Source organism: Hemitrygon akajei, chromosome 6, assembly GCF_048418815.1.
Source record: "Hemitrygon akajei chromosome 6, sHemAka1.3, whole genome shotgun sequence".
Classification (NCBI taxonomy): domain Eukaryota; kingdom Metazoa; phylum Chordata; class Chondrichthyes; order Myliobatiformes; family Dasyatidae; genus Hemitrygon; species Hemitrygon akajei.
The window spans coordinates 2,563,309-2,586,258 of record NC_133129.1 but is presented as its reverse complement, the minus strand read 5'-3'; the positions used below and the strand labels follow the sequence as shown (position 1 = coordinate 2,586,258).

Here is a 22,950-nt window from a genome sequence, read left to right as displayed (position 1 = left end):
ATGGATTACCCTGATGTAGGGTAAAAGTAGTTGTGAAATTATAACCCCGTTGAATTGGTTCACAATATGCATGTTCACTGCCGTGAGCCTTGTTGCATCATTACACTGATGGATATCTATAAGATTTAAAGAGTACGAAGGAAATTAAAATAATATTGCCATGACTTGAGGGTCTGAGTTATAGGGAAAGGTTAAATAGGTTGGGACTTTGAGATTGAATAGAAATATACAAGATTATGAGGGGTATAGATAGGGAGAAGTCAAACAGGTAAATGCAACTGAGGTTGGATGGGACTAAAACTAAAGGTTAAAAGTGAAAGGTGAGATATTTAAGGGGAACATGCAGGTAACTTCTTCACTCAGAGGGTAGAGTGTGGAACATGTGGCCAGTGGATGTACTTTTGATTTTAACATCTAAGTGAAGTTTGGATAAGTATGTAGGTGGGAGGGATATGAAGGACTTTGTAATATTTAAATACATAAAATACTTACAGACCCGTTGTCTCTGCTTTTCTTAGTTATGTGTCTAGACTGAAGGTTGTAAGAGAAAAGACGGTGGAGACCAGTACCACTACGTTTTGGGGAAGACTGATGTTAGAGAAGGGATCTTCTTTGTGCAAGAGGGGAATGTTCTCTTAAGTTGAGTCACAACTAGGGATAGTGGCAGGAGTTGGAGACAGGGACAAAAATGGAGAGGGAGAGAGGGAGAGACAGGGTGAGGGGGGAGAAAGAGAAAAGGTTGCATGAAACATTGTCAGATATCCGGCATTGCAGAGATCAGCTTATTACGTGTATGATAACTATTGCGTTGTTTTCTGTACTACTCTGCAGATGCTGGAAATCAGAGGCAACAGACACAAAATGATGGAGGAACTCAAGAGGTCAAGCAACATCTACTGAATGGAAGAAACAGTCGATGTTTCAGGCCGAGACCGTTTATCAGGATTGGAACGGAAGGGGGAAGAATAAGACTGTGGAGGGAGGGGAAGAAGTACAAGCCATCAGGGGATAGGTGAGACCAGGAGAGGGGAAGGTAGGTGGGTGGGGGAGGGCATGATGAAGTGAGAGGCTGGGAGAGGATAGATGGAAAAGGTAAAGGGCTGGAGAGGAAGGAATCTGATAGAAGAGGAGAGTGACCATGGCAGAAAGGGAAGGAGGATGGGGATCTCAGCAGCAAAGTGGACAATGGAGGGAAAGGAAGGATGAAATGAGCTCATCAGAAGCTGACACTTTTGCAGATACTGCATTCAACTAACGCCGGGAGCGTGGAACACCAAAGGCCCAAAGTATCGTTGAGGGTCCCTACCACCCATCCTACAATCTCTTTGACCCACTATCATCAGGCGGGAAGTACGGGAGCATCAGGACTAGCACTACCAGAGTGGGTAACAGCTGCTTCCCTTTAGCTATGACACTAATGAATACCCTGTCACCACTAAGGCCTCATCACGAGGACCGCGAGCTATTTACTGTTTACCTGTGCTGTGCACTACATGCATTTTCAATTCTATTTTATTAACTTATTTGTGGTAGTATTTTGTTTTATGTGCTGTGTGTGATATATGTATTGTGGGAACACCATGTCCAAAGCAATGTTCTTTCGTTTGATTGTACATATGTACAATCAAGTGACAATAGACTTGAACTGACAGAGTGGATGAGGACTTGGTTCTCCCCAGTTTCCAGGGCAGCACCTATTCCTCATCACTTAAGAAAAACATAATCTACTCAATGACTCATTTCTAAACTGGTAAACTTCAATCGGTGTTCGCTGGTGCTGTAATAATGTTATGCTAACCCTATGTTACCGTGCTGACCTGTACCAAGGTACAGTGAAAACTTTAGTTTGCATACCGTCCATACAGATCATCAGTGCATTGAGGTCGAACAAGGTAAACAAATAAAGTGTCACAGTTACAGAGAAAGTGCAGTGCAGGCAAACCACAAGGTCAAGAGTCCAACTATCATTCAATAATTGTATAATATTTCACAAAACTTTCCATGTACAAAAGATAGGGTGAATGCACACAGTTTCTTTTTCTCTGCCCTCAGCACTGGGGAATCAAGAACTACAGGGCATTAGTTTAAGGTGAAAGGGAAGAGATCTAATAGGAACCTGAAGGACATCTTGTTCACCAGGATGGTGGTCAGTATGTAGAATGAGCTGCCAAGGTGGTTACATTAACAACATTTAAAAGATACTTGTACAAATACATGGATAGGAAAGGTTTAGAGAGACACGGGTTAAATTCAGACAAATGGGATGAGATAGTCAGCACAGACTGGTTGGGCTGGAGGGCCGGTCTCTGTGCTGTGTGACTCAGTGACACATTGGCTGCTTGGTTTCCCAGTACTGGAAACCTCGGCTTCGACACACCCCTCAGGCAAGAGTTCTCACGCAGAGAGAATGGGGGATCCCACAAGTTGGGGCCAGGACCACTGGAGCCCCATACCACCCCTCCGCATGCACACAGACACAGACACACCCTATCCACTCTCACCGACTGGATACGGTATCAGGAGGAGGCCAGCCACATGACCTCTGCTGATAAGAGTGTAGGGAATCTACTAGGCATTAGGAAGAGTGCAGAGAATATTTGTGAGGATGTTGCCGGCTCTTGAGGACCTGAGTTATAGGGAATGGTTGAATAGGTTAGGACTTTATTCCCTGCAGCACAGGAGAACAAGGAGAGATCTCATAGAGGTACAGAAGATTATGAAGGGTATCGATAGGGTGAATGCTTGCAGGCCTTTTCCTGTTATGTTAGGTCAGACTAGAACTAGACGTTATAGGTTTGAGGTGAAAGATGAAATAGTTAAGCAGAATCTGAGGTGGAACCTCTTCACTCAGGGGGTGGACGAGCTGCCAGTGGAAGTGGTAGATCTAAGTTCAATTGTAACATGCTAGAGAAATTTGAAGAGGTACAGTACATGGATGGGAGAGAAACGGGTTGATATGGTCTGGGTGTAGGTAGATGGAACAAGGTAGAAAACTGGGCTGGCATGGTCAAGATGGGCCAAAGAGTCTGTTTCTGTGCCCCATGACTATTAATTGTTATATTTTCTTGATATGGAGTAGTTTGCTGCACTGATTTAGAAGGCAACCACAAGTCAGTCATGTGAAGTCAAGACTGCGAATGGATAGAAGACTTCCTTCCCTGTAGGATATTAGTCATAGTCATTGAGTACTACCCCACAGAAACAGGCCTTTCAGCCCATCTAGTTCTTACCAAACTGTTATCCTGCTTAGTCGCAGTGACTTACAAACGGACCACAGCCCTCCACACCCCTCCCATCCACGCACCTATCCAAACTTCTCTTAAATGTTGAAATTAAACCCTCATCCACCCACACTCTCACCGCCTTCTGAGTGAAGGAGTTCCCCCTCAGGTTCCCCTGAAACAATCCAGATTGGATTTTTTTTTAGGACAATTGATTTGTTTCTTGGTCATAATTGGATTTTTTTGAAGATTTACCGAAATAACCGAATTTAAGTTCCACGGATGTTGGGTTATGCTTGAGCTTCCGTTGTTGGATGACTGTCTCGGGGCTGTAAGTGCTGTGTTGATGGGGGCTGGAGGATGAGCAGTACGGAATGATCGAGCCTGGAGTGAGGCAGGCATGGTGGCTGATGCAGATGATGGAAGCATCTCACGGTGGGAGAAGCAGTCGATCTTTGTACTGACTTGGAAGCTGAATGGTATCGAACGAGTCCTTCGGACGCATACCACTCACACAACCGGAAACAAGAGGCAGGGGGGAGTCCTGGTGGAAGCCAGGGCTCAGAGATCATGGTAGGAGGACGAGATTTTACCTTTTGTCCATAAGACCATGCAACACAGATGCACAATTAGACCATTCGGCCCGTCGAGTCTGCTCCGCCATTTCATCATGGTTGATTTATTATCCCTTTCAAACTCATTCTTCTGCCTTCTTCCTTAACTTTTGATGCCCTGACTAACCAACAGTCTATCACATTTCACTTTAAATATGCCCAGTAACTTGGCCTCCACAGTGATCTGTAGCAATGAATTTCAGATTCACTAAAATAAATTCCTCTTCATCTCTGTTCTAAAGGGATCTCCCTCTGTTCTGAAGCACATTCCTGGTCCTAGACTTCCACATTATATGAAACATCCTCTCATAATTCTTTTTCTTTCTAGACCTTGCAATATTAGGTTTCATTGATGCCCTCCCCACTCCCCCAATCGTCTTATAAACTCCAGTAAGTAGAGGCCCAGAGCCATCAAACACTCATCTGTTAACCCTTTTGTTCCCAGGATTATTCTTTATCCATGCCAGCACATCCTTTCTTAGATATAGGAGAGGCGAGAGGGAGGGGGAAAAGAGAAAGAGGACAGAGGGAGGACAGGGGGAGAGAGAGGGGGTGGGGAGAGAGAGAGAGCTGGGGGTTGAGGGGGAGAGGGGGAGGGGAGAGAATATAAATGAGAATGAATCTATCCAACTTCTCCCCTATTCTATGATATTTACCCAATATTTCCAGTGTGATCCCAGGGTTGGACTCGGCCTTGAAGGTGTGCAGGCCCTGTCGATTGATTTCCACACGGCAGAAGTATTGATCACTGTCATCCAGTGTAGCATTCTGCAGCTCCAGGGCGGCATTCCCCTTTCTCGGGTCCCCAGCCAGTTTGTACCGGCCTTTGATATTTGTGTGGACTTCATTCTCAAACTCCTTGCTGCCGTTGCTCCTGTTAGTCACGTTGAACAATACTGGCCCTCTGTAAAACACCTTGATCTTCCAGGTGATGACAATCTCAACGGTCGTGTACTCGGTGTAGGGAGACTTCAAAGTGCAGGGCAAAATCACCGAACGTCCGACAGTACCGTTCACTCTGCTCGGGACCTCAACAAACACGGAGGGTGATTCCCCTGTAGGGATAAAGAGTCTGAGCATAAAGGACATCTCATCTTGGACAATCAACAGTGTCACAATGCAAGAAGAACACAAACAACAGAACTACAGTACATGATAAACAAATCAAACTCAAGTTCAAGTTCATGCCATTTAGCTGTTCACTGCCAGGTGAAACAATGTTCCTCCTGACCAAGGTGCACAACGCAGTACATATAACTCACACACACAACACAAAGTAATATCACCACAGATAAATTAAGAATTAATAAGCATTTATGACACAAGTTAAAAAATGAACAGTATAATGCTGTTGGTGCTTCCTACGTGATGAGATCTGGATGATGGCAGGGAGTTCAGTAGTCTTATGACCGAGGGAAGAAGCTGTTTTCTATCCTGACGGTCCTTGCCCTAACACAACAGTACCTCCTGCTGATGGTTGGCGGGGGGGGGGGTTCAAAGAGATTGTTGGACGGAAGGGAGAGACCATTGATGACGCTAAGGGCACAGTGCTCCAGATAAACATCTCAGATGGGTGTAAGACAGACCCCAATGATCCTCTCAGCTGTCCTCACAATCCTGTGTAGGGACTTGAGGTCAGATGTCCTGCAATTCCTGTACCAGACGGTGATGTGGCTGGTCAGAACACATCTCAATGGCCTGTAAAGGTTCTGGCGACTCTTTTGTCCAAGAGCACAGGACATTGCAGGCAGTTGTGAACACAGCCCGGTCCAACACACAGACCAGCCTCTCCTCCCTGTACTCCATCCACATGTTTGATTTTATTTCAGGTTTTCAGCATCTGCAGGTTTTTTTTTTCAGTGAAGCTGGGACCAATTCCTGAATGCAGAGTTGAGATAAAATATGGGCATACAGCATGAGAACAGACCCTGAGTGCACACCCACCATCAATTGCCTTTTTCCACTGATTCCATTTGATTCTACCAAACCCCACCCCCACCCTGGTTTTCCATGAACTCCCCCCAGGATTCTACAGTCCACCTACACACTACACAGACTAGAGGCAATTTGTAGTGGCCAATTAACTAATCAATCTGCACGTCTTTGGGAAATGGGAACTTCCAGGGGAAAGACCATAAGACATAGAATAAAATAACGCCATTTAGCTCAAGCCTTCTCCACCATTCCATCTGAGCTGATTTATTGTCCTGCCTTCTCGTCATAACTTTTGATGTACTTACTTATCAAGAACCTATCAAACTCCACTTTAAATATAAGCAATGACGTGGCCTCCCAGAGCTGCCTGTGGCAATGAATTCCACAGATTCACCACCCTTTGTCTAAAGATGTTCCTCCTCATTTCTGTACTAAAGGGACACCCTTCTATTCTGAGGCAGTGCCCTTTGATCCTAGACCCTCCCACTATTGGAAAACACTTTCTCCATGTCCACTCAATCTAGGCCTTTCAATGTTCAATAGATTTCAACAAGATTTCCCTCCCCCACCCCTCATTCTTCAAAACTGTAGTGAGTACAGAACCGGAAATATCAAATAGTCCTCATATGTTAACCCTTTCATTCCCAGGATTATTCTTGTGAACCTCCTCTGGACCTCCTCCAAGGCCAGCACATGCTTTCTTAGATCAGGGCCCAAAACTGCTCACAATATTCCAAGTGCTGTCTGACCAATGCCTTAGAAATTCCACACAGGCAGCACCAGAGGTCAAGATTGAATCCTGGTCGCCTGAACTGTGAAGTAGTGCACTAGGTCTACTATTGTGATGCCCAGAGGAAGAGGTTGAGGCTGATACAATTATAACACTTTGGATGAGATATATATATATATATATATTTGGAGGAGTAAATTGATTGGTTTATTATTATCACATGTCCTAAGATATAGTCAAAATATAGTCTTTTGTTTGCGTGCGATCCACAGAGATCATTTCATACACAAGTACAAAAGGGAAAATAGAGAGCAGACTAGCTCGGAGTTTCGGAGTTGGGAAGTTACGTTATGGATATTTGATGACACTGATGTTCAGAGTGTTGTGGATAGTCGGGAGGGTTGTCAGAGGTTACAGTGGGACATCGATAGGATGCAGAACTGGGCTGAGAAGTGGCAGATGGAGTTCAACCTAAATAAGTGTCAAGTGGTTCATTTTGGTAGATCCAATTTGAAGACAGAATATAAATGGCAAGACTCTTAGCAGTGTGGAGGATCTGAGAGATCTTGGAGTCCATGTCAATAGGACAATCAAAGCTGCTGCGCAGGTTGACTGTATTGTTAAGAAGGCACGTGGTGTGTTGGCCCTCATTAACCATGGGATTGAGTTCAAGAGCTGTGAGGTAATGTTACAACTAAAAAGAACTTAGTTAAAACCCACATGGAGTACTGTGCTCAGTTCTGGCCACCTCACTACAGGAAGGATGTGGATACTATAAAGAGTGCAGAGGAGATTTACAAGGATGTCGCCTGGATTGGAGTTCGTACCTCATGACAATAGGTTGAATGTATTTGGCCTTTTCTCCTTGAATCGACAGAGGATGAGAGGTGACCTGATAGAGGTGTATGAGATGATGAGGGGCATTGATCATGTGGATAGCCAGAGGTTTTCTCCCAGGGCCGAGAGTGGTTAACACAAAGGGGCATAATTTTAAGGTGCTTGGAATTAGGTATCGAGGGGATGTCAGGGGTAAGTTTTTCATGCAGAGAGTGGTGGGTGTGTGGAATGCACTGCAGGTGGCAGTGGTGGAAGTGGGTACAATAAGGTCTTTTAAGAGCCTCTTAGATAGGTAACTGGAGCTTATAAAAATAGAGGGTTATGTGCTAGGGAAATTCTAGGCAGTCTGTAGAGTAGGTTACAAGGTCAGCACAGCATTGTGGGCTGAAGGGCCTGTAAAGTGCTGTAAATTTCTATGTTCTATATATAAAACATCGGTGAGACCTCTCGGAGTACTTTGTGCAGGCGAATAAACTTCTCAGCCTTCTAGCTGGGTACAGGTATCAATTATAACCGAAGTTTCGATGACAAACTCTGCCACCAGGGATGAAGATGGCAGGGTTTGCCATTAAAAGGTCGATACTTGTACCAGGCTAGAAGCCTGAGACGAGTTTATTTGTCCTATACACCAGGAAAGTACTAGATCCCTTTTACTTTGTACAGGAAGGACGATATTAAACTAGAAAGAGCACATAAAAGGTTTCTCAGGATGTCACCTGGAATCGAAGGTCTGACTTACAAGAAGTTCCATAGACTAGGACTTTATTTCCTGGAATGTAGAAGATTGAGGGGGTGACCTGACAGAGGTACATAAGATCATGAGGGGCATAGACAGGGTGAAAGCAGATAGTCTTTTTCCCAGGGAGGGGCTGCTAAGAACACGACAGAACAGGTTTAAGATCAGAGGCAAGAACTTTAAAAGGAACATGAGGGTAGTTTCTTCACACAAAAGCTGGTGTGTATTTGGAATGAGTTGTCAGAAATAGTGGTTGAGGTGGACACACATGCAAAATTTGAAAGCTATCCAGATAAGTACATGGGTAGGAGAGGTTTAGAGAAATCGGGGCTAAACGCAGGCAGATGGGACGAGCTCTCAGGGCATCGCATTTGGGATGAACAAATCATAATCAGTGTTTAATATCACCGGTAGATGTCGTGAAACTTGTTGTTCTACATTTCAATACATAAAAATAAACAGAAACTAAAAATCTGAATAAAATATATTAAAAATTTAATTTAGTAAGCAATGCCAAAAAGAACAAAAAACGGGAAAAAATAGTGAGGTAGTGCACGTGGGTTCATGGTCCTTTCAGAAATCTGATGCCAAAGGGAAGAGGCGTTGCTGAAATGTTGAGCACGGGTGTTTCGGGCCGAATGGTCTGTTTCCCTGCTCTCGTCTGTATGGCTTTAATAAAGTGTGGAAGTTACAGAGCAAGTGCAATGGGTAGGGGTGGAGTAGAGGGTCGTGGCCCTAATGCAGGCACTCAGGTTTAGAGCAGGCAGGCATTGTAGTCAGTCCGGGCAAAGTACTGTAGCCCATTTCTTTACTGTATCTTTCTGAGAGTCATGGACTTTATATGCCAAGAGGCTGAGTCGCGGGGAAGTTGGACTGAGTTCCTGTGACTGATAGCTCGTGCTTTATTCAACGTGTTGTGCGGGTTGTTAATCACAAGAGGTGAACTGGCCAGGAAACTCCCACAAACTCCCAGCTACACTGCGGCGTTCCAGGAAACTGAAATCACTCGGAAAGCTTTTCTCTTGAGGAAAGGATTTCCCCCACTGCTCTTGTTAGTCAGTGTGTGTGTGTGTGTCTCTCTCTCCCTCCCTCCCTCCCTCTCTCTCTCTCAGCTTTGCTCTTGAGGAAAGGATTTCCCCCACTGCTCTTGTTAGTCAGTCAGTCTCTCTCTCTCTCTCTCTCTCTCTCTCTCTCTCTCTCTCTCTCTCTCTCTCTCTCTCTCTCTCTCTCCCTCTCTCCCTCCCTCCCTCCCTCCCTTTCTCTTGAGGAAAGGATTTCCCCCACTGCTCTTGTTAGTCTCTCTTTCTCTCTCTCTCTCACTCACAGCTTTTCTCTTGAGGAAAGGATTTCCCCCACTGCTCTCCCTCTAACACACTTTCTTTCCTGCTCCTCAGTGCACCCTGTTGCTGAAACGGCCCAGTTAGGAAAACCACAAGTGACTTCCGGTTTATTCTAACTCCACGGCCTGGCCAATGTTTCCGTTCTCATTATTTGACCCCTGATCCTAGCTTCTCCCCACCAGCCGGGGCCATAAGACATAGCAACAGAATTCAGCCATTCAGCCCATCAAGTCTGCGCCAATATTCCATCATAGCTGATGTATTACCCTTCCAAAGATGTATATTGGAGTGTATATTGACTGGCTGCATCACAGCCTGGCAAGGAAACACCAATGCCCTTGAGTGGAAAACCCTACACAAAGTAGTGGATCAGCCAGTCCATCACGGGTAAAGCCCTCCCCACCATTAAGAACATCACAGTATGATGTCGCAGCCTTCTATCATCACGGACCCCCCCCCCTCCCCCCACCACCCAGATCCATGCTCTCGTTTTGCTGCTGTCACCAGGAAGGAGGTACAGGAGCTGAGGACCCACACCACCAGGTTCAGGAGCAGTTATTACCCCCTCAACCATCAGGCTCCTGAACCACAGAGAATAACTTCACTCAACTTTACTCAACCCATCACTGAACTGTTCCCACAAACTATGGACGCACTTTCAGGAACTCTGCATCCTAACCCTAACCCTATTATTTGCTGCTTATTTATTTATTATTACTTTTTTCTGCTTTATATTTGCACAGTTTGTTGTACTTTCTTGGTTGTTTGCCTGTCCTGTTGGGTGTGGTCTTTCATTGATTCTATTGTGTTCCTGGATTTACTGTACATGTCCACAAGAAACAAATCTCAGGGATGTATAGGGTAACATATACACACTTCGATAATAAATTTACTTTGTACTTCATACTCTCAACACCATTCTCTTGTCTTCTTGTAACCTTTGACACCCTTACTCATCAAGAATTTATCATCCTCCACTTTAAAGATACCCAGTGACTTGGCTTCCACATCCATCTGTGGCAATGAACTCCACAGATTCACCACCCTCCATCTAAAGAAATTCCTCCTCATATCTGTTCTAAAAGAATACCTTTCTATCAGATGTGCTCTCTGGTCCTCGACTCCCCCACTATGGAAAATATCCCCTCCATGTTCACTCTAAATAGCCCTTTCAATATTTGATAAGTTTCAATGAGACCCCCCCACCCTTCTAAACTCCAGTTGAGTACAGGCCCAGAGCCATCAAACGCACCTCATGTGTAACCCTTTTATTCCTGAGATCATTCTCATGAACCTCCTCTGGACCCTCTCCAATGTCAGCACATCCTTTCTTAGATAAGGGGCCCAAAACTGCTCACAATACCCCAAGTTTAGTCTGACCAATGCCTCTGATGCAAGCCTGAGCATTGCATCCTACAATCTAGTCTCCAGTAAACAAGGACCATAGAAGGTCATGATCAAGGTCACAGTGCAATAAAATAAGAGATTGCTGGGAACTTGGAGACTTTCCCCAAGCTTTCCGTCATACTCCGAGGATGTGTTTGAGAGCAGTCTTTTGTAGTTCTACACCCAGACTGGGGCTGCCCGTGGAGTGACGCACCCCTTCACATCCGTCGTACCAATGCCCCTCACACACTGAACATAGAACAGTCACAAACAAGAGAAAATCTGCAGATGCTGGAAATCTGAGCAACACACACACAATGCTGGAGAAACTCAGCAGGCCAGGCAGCATCTATGGAAAAGAGTAGAGCCGATATTTCAGGCCGAGACCCTTCATCAGGACTGGAACACAGTAAAAGCATTTCTGCGCAGGTCTGGAGCAGAGCTTGAAAAACCCAGTCCCCATAAAAGAGAGATACCGCCTAGTGGAGTGCCCATCATAGAAGTGTTCTGAGTCAGAGTGGTTAGGCTTTGGCAAGAACAGGCGAAGGTGAGGTAAGTTTATTTCTTTTTCTTATTTAATTCTTGAAAGAATAGGGGGTATGTCTGCAGGGTCAGTGTCTTGTTCTGGGTGTCAGACGTGGGATTTCCAGCCTCCCTGATGGCCACATCTGTGCTAAGTGTATGGAGATGCAGCTCTTTAGGGCCAATGTTAAGGAACTGGAGCTGCAATTCGATGACCTTCGGCTTGTTAGGGAAAATAAGGGGATGATAGACAGGAGTTACAGGGAGATAGTCACCCGAAGGCTACAGGAGATAGATACATGGTGACTATCAAGAGAGGGAAGGGAAAATGTCATGTAGTGGAGAGCACCCCTGTGGCCTCCCCTCAACAATACGTACTCCATTTTGAGTACTGTGGTGGGGGGACCTACCTGGGGGAAGAAACAGTGGCTGTGCCACTGGCACTGAGCCTGGCCCTGTGGCTCAGATGGGTAGGGAACGGAAGAGGATGGCAGCAGTGATAGGGGGCTATATAGTTAGGGGACAAACAGGCGACTCTGTGGACGCAAAAAAGAAACACGAATGGTAGTTTGCCTCCCTGGTGCCAGGGTTCGTGATGTTTCTGAACATGTCCACAATATCCTGAAAAGGGAGAGTGAGCAGCCAGAAGTCATGGTACATATTGGTACCAATGACATACGGAGGAAAAGGGAGGAGATCCTGAAAACAGACTACAGGGAGTTAGGAAGGAAGCTGAGAAGGGCAGTAATCTCAGTATTACTTCCTGTGCCATGCAACAGTGAGGACTGGAATAGAATGAGGTGGCCGATAAATGCGTGGCTGAAGAATTGGAGCAAGGGGCAGGGATTCAGATTTCTGGATCATTGGGACCTCTTCTGGGACAGGTGTGACCTTTACAAAAGGGATAGGTTGCATTTGAATCTGAGGGGGAACAATATCGGTAGTGGTTTAAGCTATTATGACAGAAGACTGGGAACCAGGATGACAGAGCTGAGGATGAGCCTGCAGGTTCACAAGTAGGTGATGTAATCTGTAATGGAAGGCACAAGCCATTGCTGGGGTACAAATGCAGATTTTCTATTTTCTAATTACGATTTATAATCTGAATTTTTATTATATTTACTTCGATTTGTACTTTAGGGAGCGCGAAGTGCAGAAACAAATATTACTGTGATGATTGTACACTCTAGTATCATTTGTTTGGTGACAATAAAGTAAAATTGCACCACGGTTAAAAATTCAAAAGGGCGAAGAAAGCAGGACCGAAGGTGCTGTATTTAAATGTAGGCAGCATTCGGAATAAGGTGGATGAACTCGTGCTGCAATTACAGATTGGTCAGTATGACGTTGTGGGCTTCACTGAGTCGTGGCTGAAAGAAGGCCATAGTTGGGAGTTTAATTTAAAAGGATATACTTTGTATCGAAAGGACAGGCAGAAAGGCCTAGGCTCCGTTGGTAAGAGATGGAATTACATCTTTAGAAAGAGGTTACATAGGGTCAGAGAATGTCGAATCTTGTGGGTGCAAGGGTAAAAAAAATTATGGGAATCATATATAAGCCTCCAAATAGTAGCCAAAATGTGGGGTTGAGATTGCAAATGGCACTGGAAAGGGCAATAAGGGTAAAGTCACAATTGTAATGGGGGATCAGGTTGATGTCAGACCGCGAGAGGGGGAATCTGTCTATGAGATGGCTTTTTTACAACAGCTTGTGCTCGAGCCTACTCAGGGAAGGCTATCTGAGACTGGGTGTTGTGTGATAACCTGGATTTTATGAGGGAATTTAAGGTAAAGAAACACTTGGGAGGCAATGATTAAATATGATTGAATTCATACTGCAGTTTGAGAGGGAGAAGCCAAGTCAGATGTATCAGTATTGCAATGGAATAAAGGGAATGACAGGCACAGAGAGGAGCTTGCCCAGGTGGATTGGACGGGAATACTGGCAGGGATGACAGCAGAGATAAGCAGAGGTGACTAAAGTTTCTGGGAACAGTTCACAAGGTGCAGGACAGATATGTCCCACAGAGGAAGAAGTTCTCAATGGCAGGGCAGGCAACCGTGGCTGACAAGGGAAGTTGAGGCCTGCATAAAAGCCAAGGAAAGGGCATATAATGTAGCAGAAGTGTGGGAAGTTGGATGATTGGGAAGTTTTTAAAATTCAAAAAAAAGCAAAAGATGAAATATGAAGGGAAACTAGCCAATAATATAAAGCAGGATACCCAAATGTTTTTGCAGTTATATAGAGAGTAAAAGGGAGGTGAGAGTTGGTATTGGACTGGATAATGATGTTGGTGAGGTAGTAATGGGGATAAAGAAATGGCAGATGAACTTAATTTGTACTTTGCATCAGTCTTCACTGTGGAAGACACTAGGTCTGTGAATGTCAGGGAGCAGGAGCAAGTGTCATTGCTATTACAAAGGAAAAAGTGCTAGGCAAACTGAAAGGTCTAAAGGTGGATAAGTGAGCTGGACCACATAGACTACATCCTAGAGTCCTGAGAGAGGTTGCTGAAGAGATAACAGATGCATTGGTCATGATCTTTCAAGAATCACTTGATTCTGTCATGGTTCCAGAGGACTGGAAAACTGTAAATCTCACTCCACTCTTTAAGAAGGGATGAAGACAAAAGAAAGGAAATTATAGGCCAGTTAGCTGAACCTCAGTGGTTAGGAATGTGTTGGAGTCTATTATTAAGGAAGAGGTTTCAAGGTACTTGGAGACTAATGATAAAATAAGTCAAAGTCAGCATGGCTTCTGTCAAGGGAAATCTTGCCTGACAAATCTGTTAGAGTTCTTTGAGAAAGTAACAAGCAGGATGGACAAAGGAGAGACTGCGAATGCCATTTACCTAGATTTTCAGAAGGCATTTGATAAGGTGCCACACATGAGACTACTTAATGAGATGAAATCCTAGCATTACAGGAAAGATACTGACATGGATAGAGGAATGGCTGACAGGTAGGAACAGCAGGTGGGAATAAAGAGGGCCTTTTCTGGTTGGCTGACAGTGACTAGTGATGTTCCTCAGGGGTCAGTTTTGGGACTGCTACATGTCACACTGTTTGTCAGTGATTTAGATGATAAAATTGATGGCTTTGTGGCAAAGTTTGCAGATGATACAAAAATAGGTGGAGGGGTAGATGGTGCTGAGGAAGCCATGCAATTACAGAAGGACCTGGACAAATTGGAAGAATGGGCAAAAAAGTAGCAGATGAAATACAGCATTGAGAACAAATGTGCAGACTATTATCTAAATGGGGAGAAAATTCAGAGGTGCAAAGGGACTTAGGAGTCCTCATGCAAGACTCCCAGAAGGTTAATTTACAGGTGAGTCTGTGGTAAAGAAGGCAAATGCAATGTTGGCATTTATTTCAAGGGGAATAAAATATAAAAGCAAGGAGATAATGCTGAGCCTTTATAAGACACGGGTCAGGCTGCACTTGGAGTATTGTCAACAGTTTTGGGCCCCATATCTCAAAAAGGATGTGTTGTCATTGGAGGCTCATGAAGATGATTCTGGGAATAAAGGGGTTAATATATGTAGTAAACACAAAGTGCACTGCAGATGCTGAATTAACTCAGCAGGCTGGGCAGCATCCGTTGAAAGGAGCAGTCAACGTTTCCGGTCGAGACCCTTCATATTTTAATATGTGTAGAGTGTTTTTCAGCTTTGGGCCTGTACTCATTGGAACTTAGAAGAATGCAGAAGGAGCTCATTGAAACCAAATGAATATTGAAAGTGCTAGATAAGGTTGATGTGGAGAGGACGTCTCCTCTGGTGGGGGAGTCGAAGATTAGAGGAGACATCCTCAGAATATAGAGATGTACCTTTAGAATGGTGATGAAGACGAAGTTCTTTAGACAGAGTGGTGAAACTGTGGACTTCATTGTCACGGGCGCTGTGGAGGCCAAGTCATTGGGTATATTTATGGCAGGTGTTGATACAGTCTTGATTAGAACTAGAGGGCACAGGCTCAAAATTGTTGGGCGATCCTTTAGAACTGAGGTAAGGAGGAATTTTCTAGCCAGAGAGTAGTGAATCTGTAGAATGCTCTGTCATGAACAGCTGTGGAGGCCAAGACTGTGGGTATATTTAAGGCAAAAGTTGATAGTTTCCTGATTTGTCAGGGCATCAAAGGTTATGGCGAGAAGGCATGTGTATGGAGTTGAGTGGGATCTGGGATCAGCCATGATGGAATGACGGAGCAGACTAGATGGGCTGAATAGCCTGATTCGGCTCCTGTGTCTTATGGTCTAAAAGATGAGCAGTCAGAGTAAGAAAGTGGGGTGGGGGGGGGAAGAGAGGAAGACCCACAAGGTGATAGGTGAAACAGGTGAAGCCAAGAGCTGGGAAGTAAATTGGTGGAAGAGATATGGGGCTGGAAAAGGGGGAAGCTGTTAGGAGAGGACAGAAGGCCATGGAAGAAAGAAAAGGTGGAGGAGCACCAGAGGGAGGTGATGGGCAGGTAAGGGGATAAGGTGAGGGAGGGAAATAGGAATGCACAATGGCGAAGGTGGGGGGGGAGCTTTACAGAAAGTTCAAGAAATCGATGTTCATTCCATCAGATTGGTGGCTACCCAGACAGACTATAATGTGTCGTTTCTCCAACCTGTGTGGCCTCATCAAGATAATAAAGGGGACCATGGACTGACGTGACAGAATGGGAATGGGAAATGGAATTAAAATGGGTGGCCACTTGGAAATCCCGCTTTTTCTGGCTGTCGGAGCACAGGTGCCTGGTGAAGCAATCTCCCAATCTGTATCAGGTCGCACTGAAATACAGGAGGCCACACCAGGAGCAGCAGATACAGTAGTAGATGGCCCCAACACACACACAGCTGTAGAGGTAGACCCATTGTTTTTGGTTGTTCCTTCCCCCCGAGCTAATATCTACATACCCCAACTCAGTCCCCTCCTACCTACATCCATGACACTTCACACACTCTTGATCTTTTCAATGATTTCAGGTTCCCTGGACCCCCCATCATCTTATTTTTACTATGGATGTCCAGTCCTAATACATCCCCATTCCCCACCAGGAAGACCTCAAAGCTTTCCATTACTTTCTAGACACCAGACCCAACCAGTTCTGCCCCACCACTCTCCTCCATTTGTCAGAACTTGTCCTGACTCCTATTTTTTCCTTCAGCTACTCCCACTTCCTTCGAACAAAAGGTGTAACCACGGGTCCCACTATGCCTGCTATTTTGTCTGTTATGTGGATCAAGCTATATTCAAAGCCTAAACTGCTATTACTCCCCAAATTTTCCTAAGCTACTTTGACGACTGCGTTAGTGCTGATTCCTGCACCCATGCCAAGCTTGTTGACTTTATTAACTTTGCCTTCAACTTTCACCCTTACCTCAAATTTACCCAGTCCATTTCTGACACCTCCCTTCCCTTTCTCAATCTTTCTGTCTCTATCTCTGGAGACAGCTTATCTATTGATGTCTATTACAAATCCACTGACTCCCACAGCTACCTGGACTATACCTCTTCCCACCCTGTTACTTGTAAAAAATGCCATCCCCTTCTCTGAATTCCTCCATATCTGCACTCAGGATGAGGCTTTTCATTCCAGAACTAAGGGGATGTCCACCTTCTTCAAAGAAAGAAGCTTCCCTTTCTCCAGCATCGATGCTGCCCTCAACCGCATCTCTTCCATTTTGTGCACATCTGCCCTCATCCTATCCTCCCACCATGCCACGTGATAGGGTCCCTCTTGTCTTCACCTACCACCCCATCTGTCACTGCATTCAACACATAGTTCTCCATAACGTCCGTCATCTCCAGCAGGATCCCTCCACCAAGCACTCCTTTCTCTCCCGCTACTTTCTGCTGGATTTTCACCCAGTGCAAATCCCTCCCCACTGATCTCCCTCCTGGCACTTATCCTTGCAAGTGGAACAAGTGCTACACCTGCCCTTATACCTCCTCCCTCACTACCATTCAGGGCCCCAAACAGTCCTTCCAGGTGAGGTAACATTTCATCTGTGAGTCTTTTGGCGCCATCTACTGTGTCCGGTGCTCCTGGTGCGGTCCGGAAGACCCAACACAGATTGGGAGACTGCTTTGCTGAGAGCCTTTGTTCTCTCTGCCAGAAAAAGTGGATCTCCCAGTGGCCACCCATTTTAATTCCACTTCCCATTCCCATTCCGACATGTCAGTCTGCTGTTGTGATGAGGCCATACCCAGGCTGGAGGAGCAATAACTTATATTCCGTCTGGGTAGCCTCCAACCTGATGGCATAAGTGAACATCAATTTCTCAAACTTCCCCCCTACACCATTCCCAGTTCCCTCTCTCACCTATCTCCTTACCCACCTATTATCTCCCTCTGGTGCTCCTCCCCCCTTTATTCTTCCATGGCTTTCTGTCCTCTCCTAGCACACTCACCCTTCTCCAGCCCCGCATCTCTTTCACCAATTTACTTCCCAGCTCTTTACTTCACCCATCACCTAGTGGTTCTTTCTCCCCTCCCCCCACTTTCTTAATCTGGCCCCTCATCTTTTCTTCCAGTCCTGATGAAGGCTCTCGGCCTGAAACGTTGACTGGACTCTTTCCCAGTGATGCTGCCTGGCCTGCTGAGTTCCTCCAGCATCTTGTATGCCTTTGTTGAACATAGAACAGTGTTGTGTCCACCTTTTAACCCATTCCCAGATCATTCTAAACCTTTCCTCCTACATAACCCTCCATTTATCTATCATCCATGTGCTTATTTAAAAGTCTCTTAAATGTCCTGAACTTATCTGCTTCATGCACCCACACTCTGTGTAAAAAACTTACCTTTGACATCCGTTTCCTCCCCCCCCCATACTTTCCTCCAATCACCTTAAAATTATATCCCACTTTACTAGCCTGGATTGGTTGCTGTGGTAATAATGGAAGCAGGCTGCTTGGTGGAGTTTAAAAAGTTCTTAGACAGACCCATGAATATGAAGAGGGGTTGGAGGGATATGAGGGACATTTAGTATATAACCAGAGATTCTGCAGATGCTGGAAATCCTGAGCAACACACACACACACACACACAATCAGTTGACTTTCGGGCCTAAACCTTTCATAATGTCTCCTAATATAAATTGTCAATGGGATCAGCACAACACTGTAAGACGAGTGGCCTGTCAGTGTTGTGCTGCTTTCTGCTCTGTGTTTCAGCAGAGACACAGAGAGATTTAGAATTCTACAACTCTGAACTCACGGTTTTAATTTGAACCAATTTTTGATCCCACCCCTGTTGCCCCGGGGATATATATTTTATCACTCCGTCTCTCACTGCAAGGATGGGAAACCATGGTAACCACATGGCACACACTATGGACATGAAAGGGTAACCTTTATAACCATATAACAATCACAGCACGGAAACAGGCCATTCCGGTCCTCCTAGTCCATGCCGAACTCTTAATCTCACCTAGTCCCACCTACCCGCACTCAGCCCATAACCCTCCACTCCTTTCCTGTCCATATACCTATCCAATTTTACCTTAAATGACACAACTGAACTGGCCTCTACTACTTCTACAGGAAGCTCATTCCACACAGCTATCACTCTCTGAGTAAAGAAATACCCCCTCGTGTTTCCCTTAAACTTTTGCCCCCTAACTCTCAAATCATGTCCTCTCGTTTGAATCTCCCCTACTCTCAATGGAAACAGCCTATTCACGTCAACTCTATCTATCCCTCTCAAAATTTTAAATACCTCGATCAAATCCCCCCTCAACCTTCTACGCTCCAATGAATAGAGACCTAACTTGTTCAACCTTTCTCTGTAACTTAAGTGCTGAAACCCAGGTAACATCCTAGTAAATCGTCTCTGCACTCTCTCTAATTTATTGATATCTTTCCTATAATTCGGTGACCAGAACTGTACACAATATTCCAAATTTGGCCTTACCAATGCCTTGTACAATTTTAACATTACATCCCAACTTCTGTACTCAATGCTCTGATTTATAAAGGCCAGCATACCAAAAGCTTTCTTCACCACCCTATCCACATGAGATTCCACCTTCAGGGAACTATGCACTGTTATTCCTAGATCTCTCTGTTCCACTGCATTCCTCAATGCCCTACCATTTACCCTGTATGTTCTATTTGGATTATTCCTGCCAAAATGTAGAACCTCACACTTCTCAGCATTAAACTCCATCTGCCAACGTTCAGCCCATTCTTCTAACTGGCATAAATCTCCCTGCAAGCTTTGAAAACCCACCTCATTATCCACAACACCTCCTACCTTAGTATCATCGGCATACTTACTAATCCAATTTACCACCCCATCATCCAGATCATTTATGTATATTACAAACAACATTGGGCCCAAAACAGATCCCTGAGGCACCCTGCTAGTCACCGACCTCCATCCCGATAAACAATTATCCACCACTACTCTCTGGCATCTCCCATCTAGCCACTGTTGAATCCATTTTATTACTCCAGCATTAATACCTAACGACTGAACCTTCTTAACTAACCTTCCATGTGGAACTTTGTCAAAGGCCTTGCTGAAGTCCATATAGACTACATCCACTGCCTTACCCTCGTCAACATTCCTCGTAACTACTTCAAAAAATTCAATAAGGTTTGTCAAACATGACCTTCCACGCACAAATCCATGCTGGCTACTCCTAATCAGATCCTGTCTATCCAGATAATTATAAATACTATCTCTAAGAATACTCTCCATTAATTTACCCACCACTGATGTCAAACTGACAGGTCTATAATTGCTAGGCTTACTTCTAGAACCTTTTTTAAACAATGGAACCACATGAGCAATACGCCAATCCTCCGGCACAATCCCCGTTTCTAATGACATTTGAAAGATCTCCGTCAGAGCTCCTGCTATCTCTACACAAACTTCCCTCAAGGTCCTGGGGAATATCCTGTCAGGATCCGGAGATTTATCCACTTTTAAATTTCTTAAAAGTGCCAGTACTTCCACCTCTTTAATTGTCATAGGTCCCATAACTTCCTTACTTGTTTCCCACACCTTACACAATTCAATATCCTTCTCCTTAGTGAATACCGAAGAGAAGAAATCGTTCAAAATCTCTCTCATCTCCCTCGGCTCCACACATAGCTGACCACCCTGATTCTCTAAGGGACCAATTTTATCCCTCACTATCCTCTTGCTTTTAATATAACTGTAGAAACCTTTCAGATTTACTTCCACCTTATTTGCCAAACCAAACTCGTATCTTCTTTTAGCTTTTCTAATCTCTTTCTTAAGATTCCTTTTACATTCTTTATATTCCTCGAGCAATTCCTTTTACATTCTTTATATTCCTCGAGCAATTCCTTTACTCCATGCTGCCTATATCTATTGTAGACATCCCTCTTTTTCTGAACCAAGTTTCTAATATCCCTTGAAAACCTTGGCGCTTTCAAACCTTTAACCTTTCCTTTCAACCTAACAGGAACATAAAGATTCTGTATCCTCATAATTTTACCCTTAAATGACCTCCATTTCTCTATTACATCCTTCCCATAAAACAACTTGACCCAATCCACTCTCTCTAAATCCCTTCGCAATTCCTCAAAGTTAGCCTTTCTCCAATCAAAAATCTCAACTCTAGGTCCAGTCCTGTCCTTCTCCATAATTATATTGAAGCTAATGCTATTGTGATCACTGGACCCGAAGTGCTCCCCAACACATACATCTGTCAGCTGGACCTATCGCATTCCCTAACAGGAGATCCAGCACTGCCCCATCTCTAGTCGGTACTTCTATGTATTGTTGTAAAAAACTATCCTGCACACATTTCACAAACTCTAAACCATCCAGCCCTTTTACAGAATGAGCTTCCCAATCTATGTGTGGAAAATTAAAATCTCCCACAATCACCACCTTGTGTTTACTACAAATATCGTTCTATGCTCGTTCTATGTGGTGTGTGGCCTTCACAGGTCCCTTAAGTTCTATGTGGAAAGATACGACGGGAATTAAAACGGAGGTGGGGGGTTGGGGAGAGAGAGGGGACGGAGGGGCAGAGGTTTGGAGGGGGGGGGAGAGGGAGAGGGGGAGAGATGGGGAGGGAGAGCGAGAGGGAGAGCGAGAGCGATCTTACTTCCTGGTATCCATGTTTTACCTAGTTACCGACCATGAGCCTGAGAGAGAGAGAGCGGGGTAAGGGACCTACCTGAGACGACCACCGCCGTCAGGAGTATTAGGGAGAGCAGGAGGGAAGAGGAGGTCATCCTCACTCCGTGGACTCAGGCGCGCAATCCCGGAGACTCGGCGACTTGGCGGGGCGGTTTCTTCCCCTCTCTGATCTCAGCAAAAACCGAAAGTGAAGCCGTTATCAGCTTCCTGTGCGTTGTGTAAAGTCCCTCGCTTAACTCCCGGTGAAGGATGAACGACTCGTCGTGCCCCACCTCTACACAGGACTGATCCGACCGGCTCCGTCGCTGAACTGCCTGATCAACCGGACTCTACGCCCACCAACACTACCCGAGATCGAGACTCTTCCGGCCTCTGCAACTCTCCCCGCTTCCTTAAAATGAAACGCAACTCTGGCCGGCTGGACCTGCGGCGCCTCTGCCAGCCGTCTTTCCCAGGATCAGCGCTCCTCCTGCACGGCGTGTAGGAATTCTGAAGAGCAAAACCAAAGGGCAACCTACCTCTGTGAGGGTTAATCTCGCCCCACAAAATGTGCGATACAGTCTTCCTCCTTGGAAATTCCAAGGGTAATTTTTCTTAAGTACAGGAAGCAGGTTAGATAACATGTGCGACTCTGCCTGCCACGAGGAGCGAGGGGAGAAACCTTCGGGGGGGAAAAACAATGCATTCAGAAGAAAGTGTGAATCTCAGAGGATGAGGCTTTCTGTACAATTGCAGAGGTCACTGGGTCTGAAGAAGGGAAAATCCAGCGGCGGTGGCAGTGGGGATGATTGATGGGAGGGAACCTTTTGGAATCTCCAATCCAGTGATCCCTTCAACAGAATTCAGCACGGATGTAGACGCTTCGGCCCAACGAATCCTTGCCGACCACCTTCTGGTCCCAATTTATAAACAAAAGAGATTGTGCAGATGCTGGAACTCCAGAGTTATGCCCTTAAAATGCTGGAGGAACTCAACAAGGCGGGCAGCGCCTATGGAGGGGGAATAAACAGTCGATGTTTTGGGCCGGGGGAAGAGTCTCTAGTACTTTGTATGCGTTCTCTGGTCCCAATTTCCTGCGTTCGGCCCATATCGAGGCTCATCCCCTCCACGTACTTTATTGGAATGGTTCTTAAATAATACTATTTTACCCCCTCAACCACTTCCTCTTAAAGCTGAAACTCAAAAAGTTGTCCCGCGGGCTCCTTTTAAATGTTACCCCTCTAACAATGAACCCCCGCCATCTAGTCTTGGGATTTTTTTACGCTGGGGGCAAGACTATTACTGTCCATCTTATCTAACCGGAAACATTAATAGGTGTTCAAAGTTCATGGTAAATTTATTATCGGAGTGCATATGTCATTATTCCAACCCTGAGATTTTTTGTGGAGTGGGAGGTGTTTCTCCCTCCACAGATGTTGCCTAAACTGCCAGCTGTTCAGCATTTACAGAGGCGAGATGAAACCCAGCACAATCTCTTTGACTCCCCAACATCAGGCGGGAGGTACCGTCGCATTAGGG

At 45.2% G+C, this 22,950-nt stretch overlaps 1 protein-coding gene across 1 annotated transcript in view; it reads right to left on the bottom strand.

The window, feature by feature from the left end:
* LOC140728815 (uncharacterized) overlaps nucleotides 1–22,081 on the bottom strand; it is a 35,154-nt gene extending 13,073 nt beyond the window's left edge. The window contains exons 1-2 of the mRNA XM_073047785.1: nucleotides 21,470–22,081; nucleotides 4,492–4,890 (exon numbers count right to left, since the gene is read on the bottom strand). Coding sequence (XP_072903886.1) covers nucleotides 4,492–4,890; nucleotides 21,470–21,527 — 457 coding nt within the window. The 5' untranslated portion in view covers nucleotides 21,528–22,081. The remainder of the gene's footprint in view (nucleotides 1–4,491; nucleotides 4,891–21,469) is intronic.
* Nucleotides 22,082–22,950: the final 869 nt, after the last annotated feature.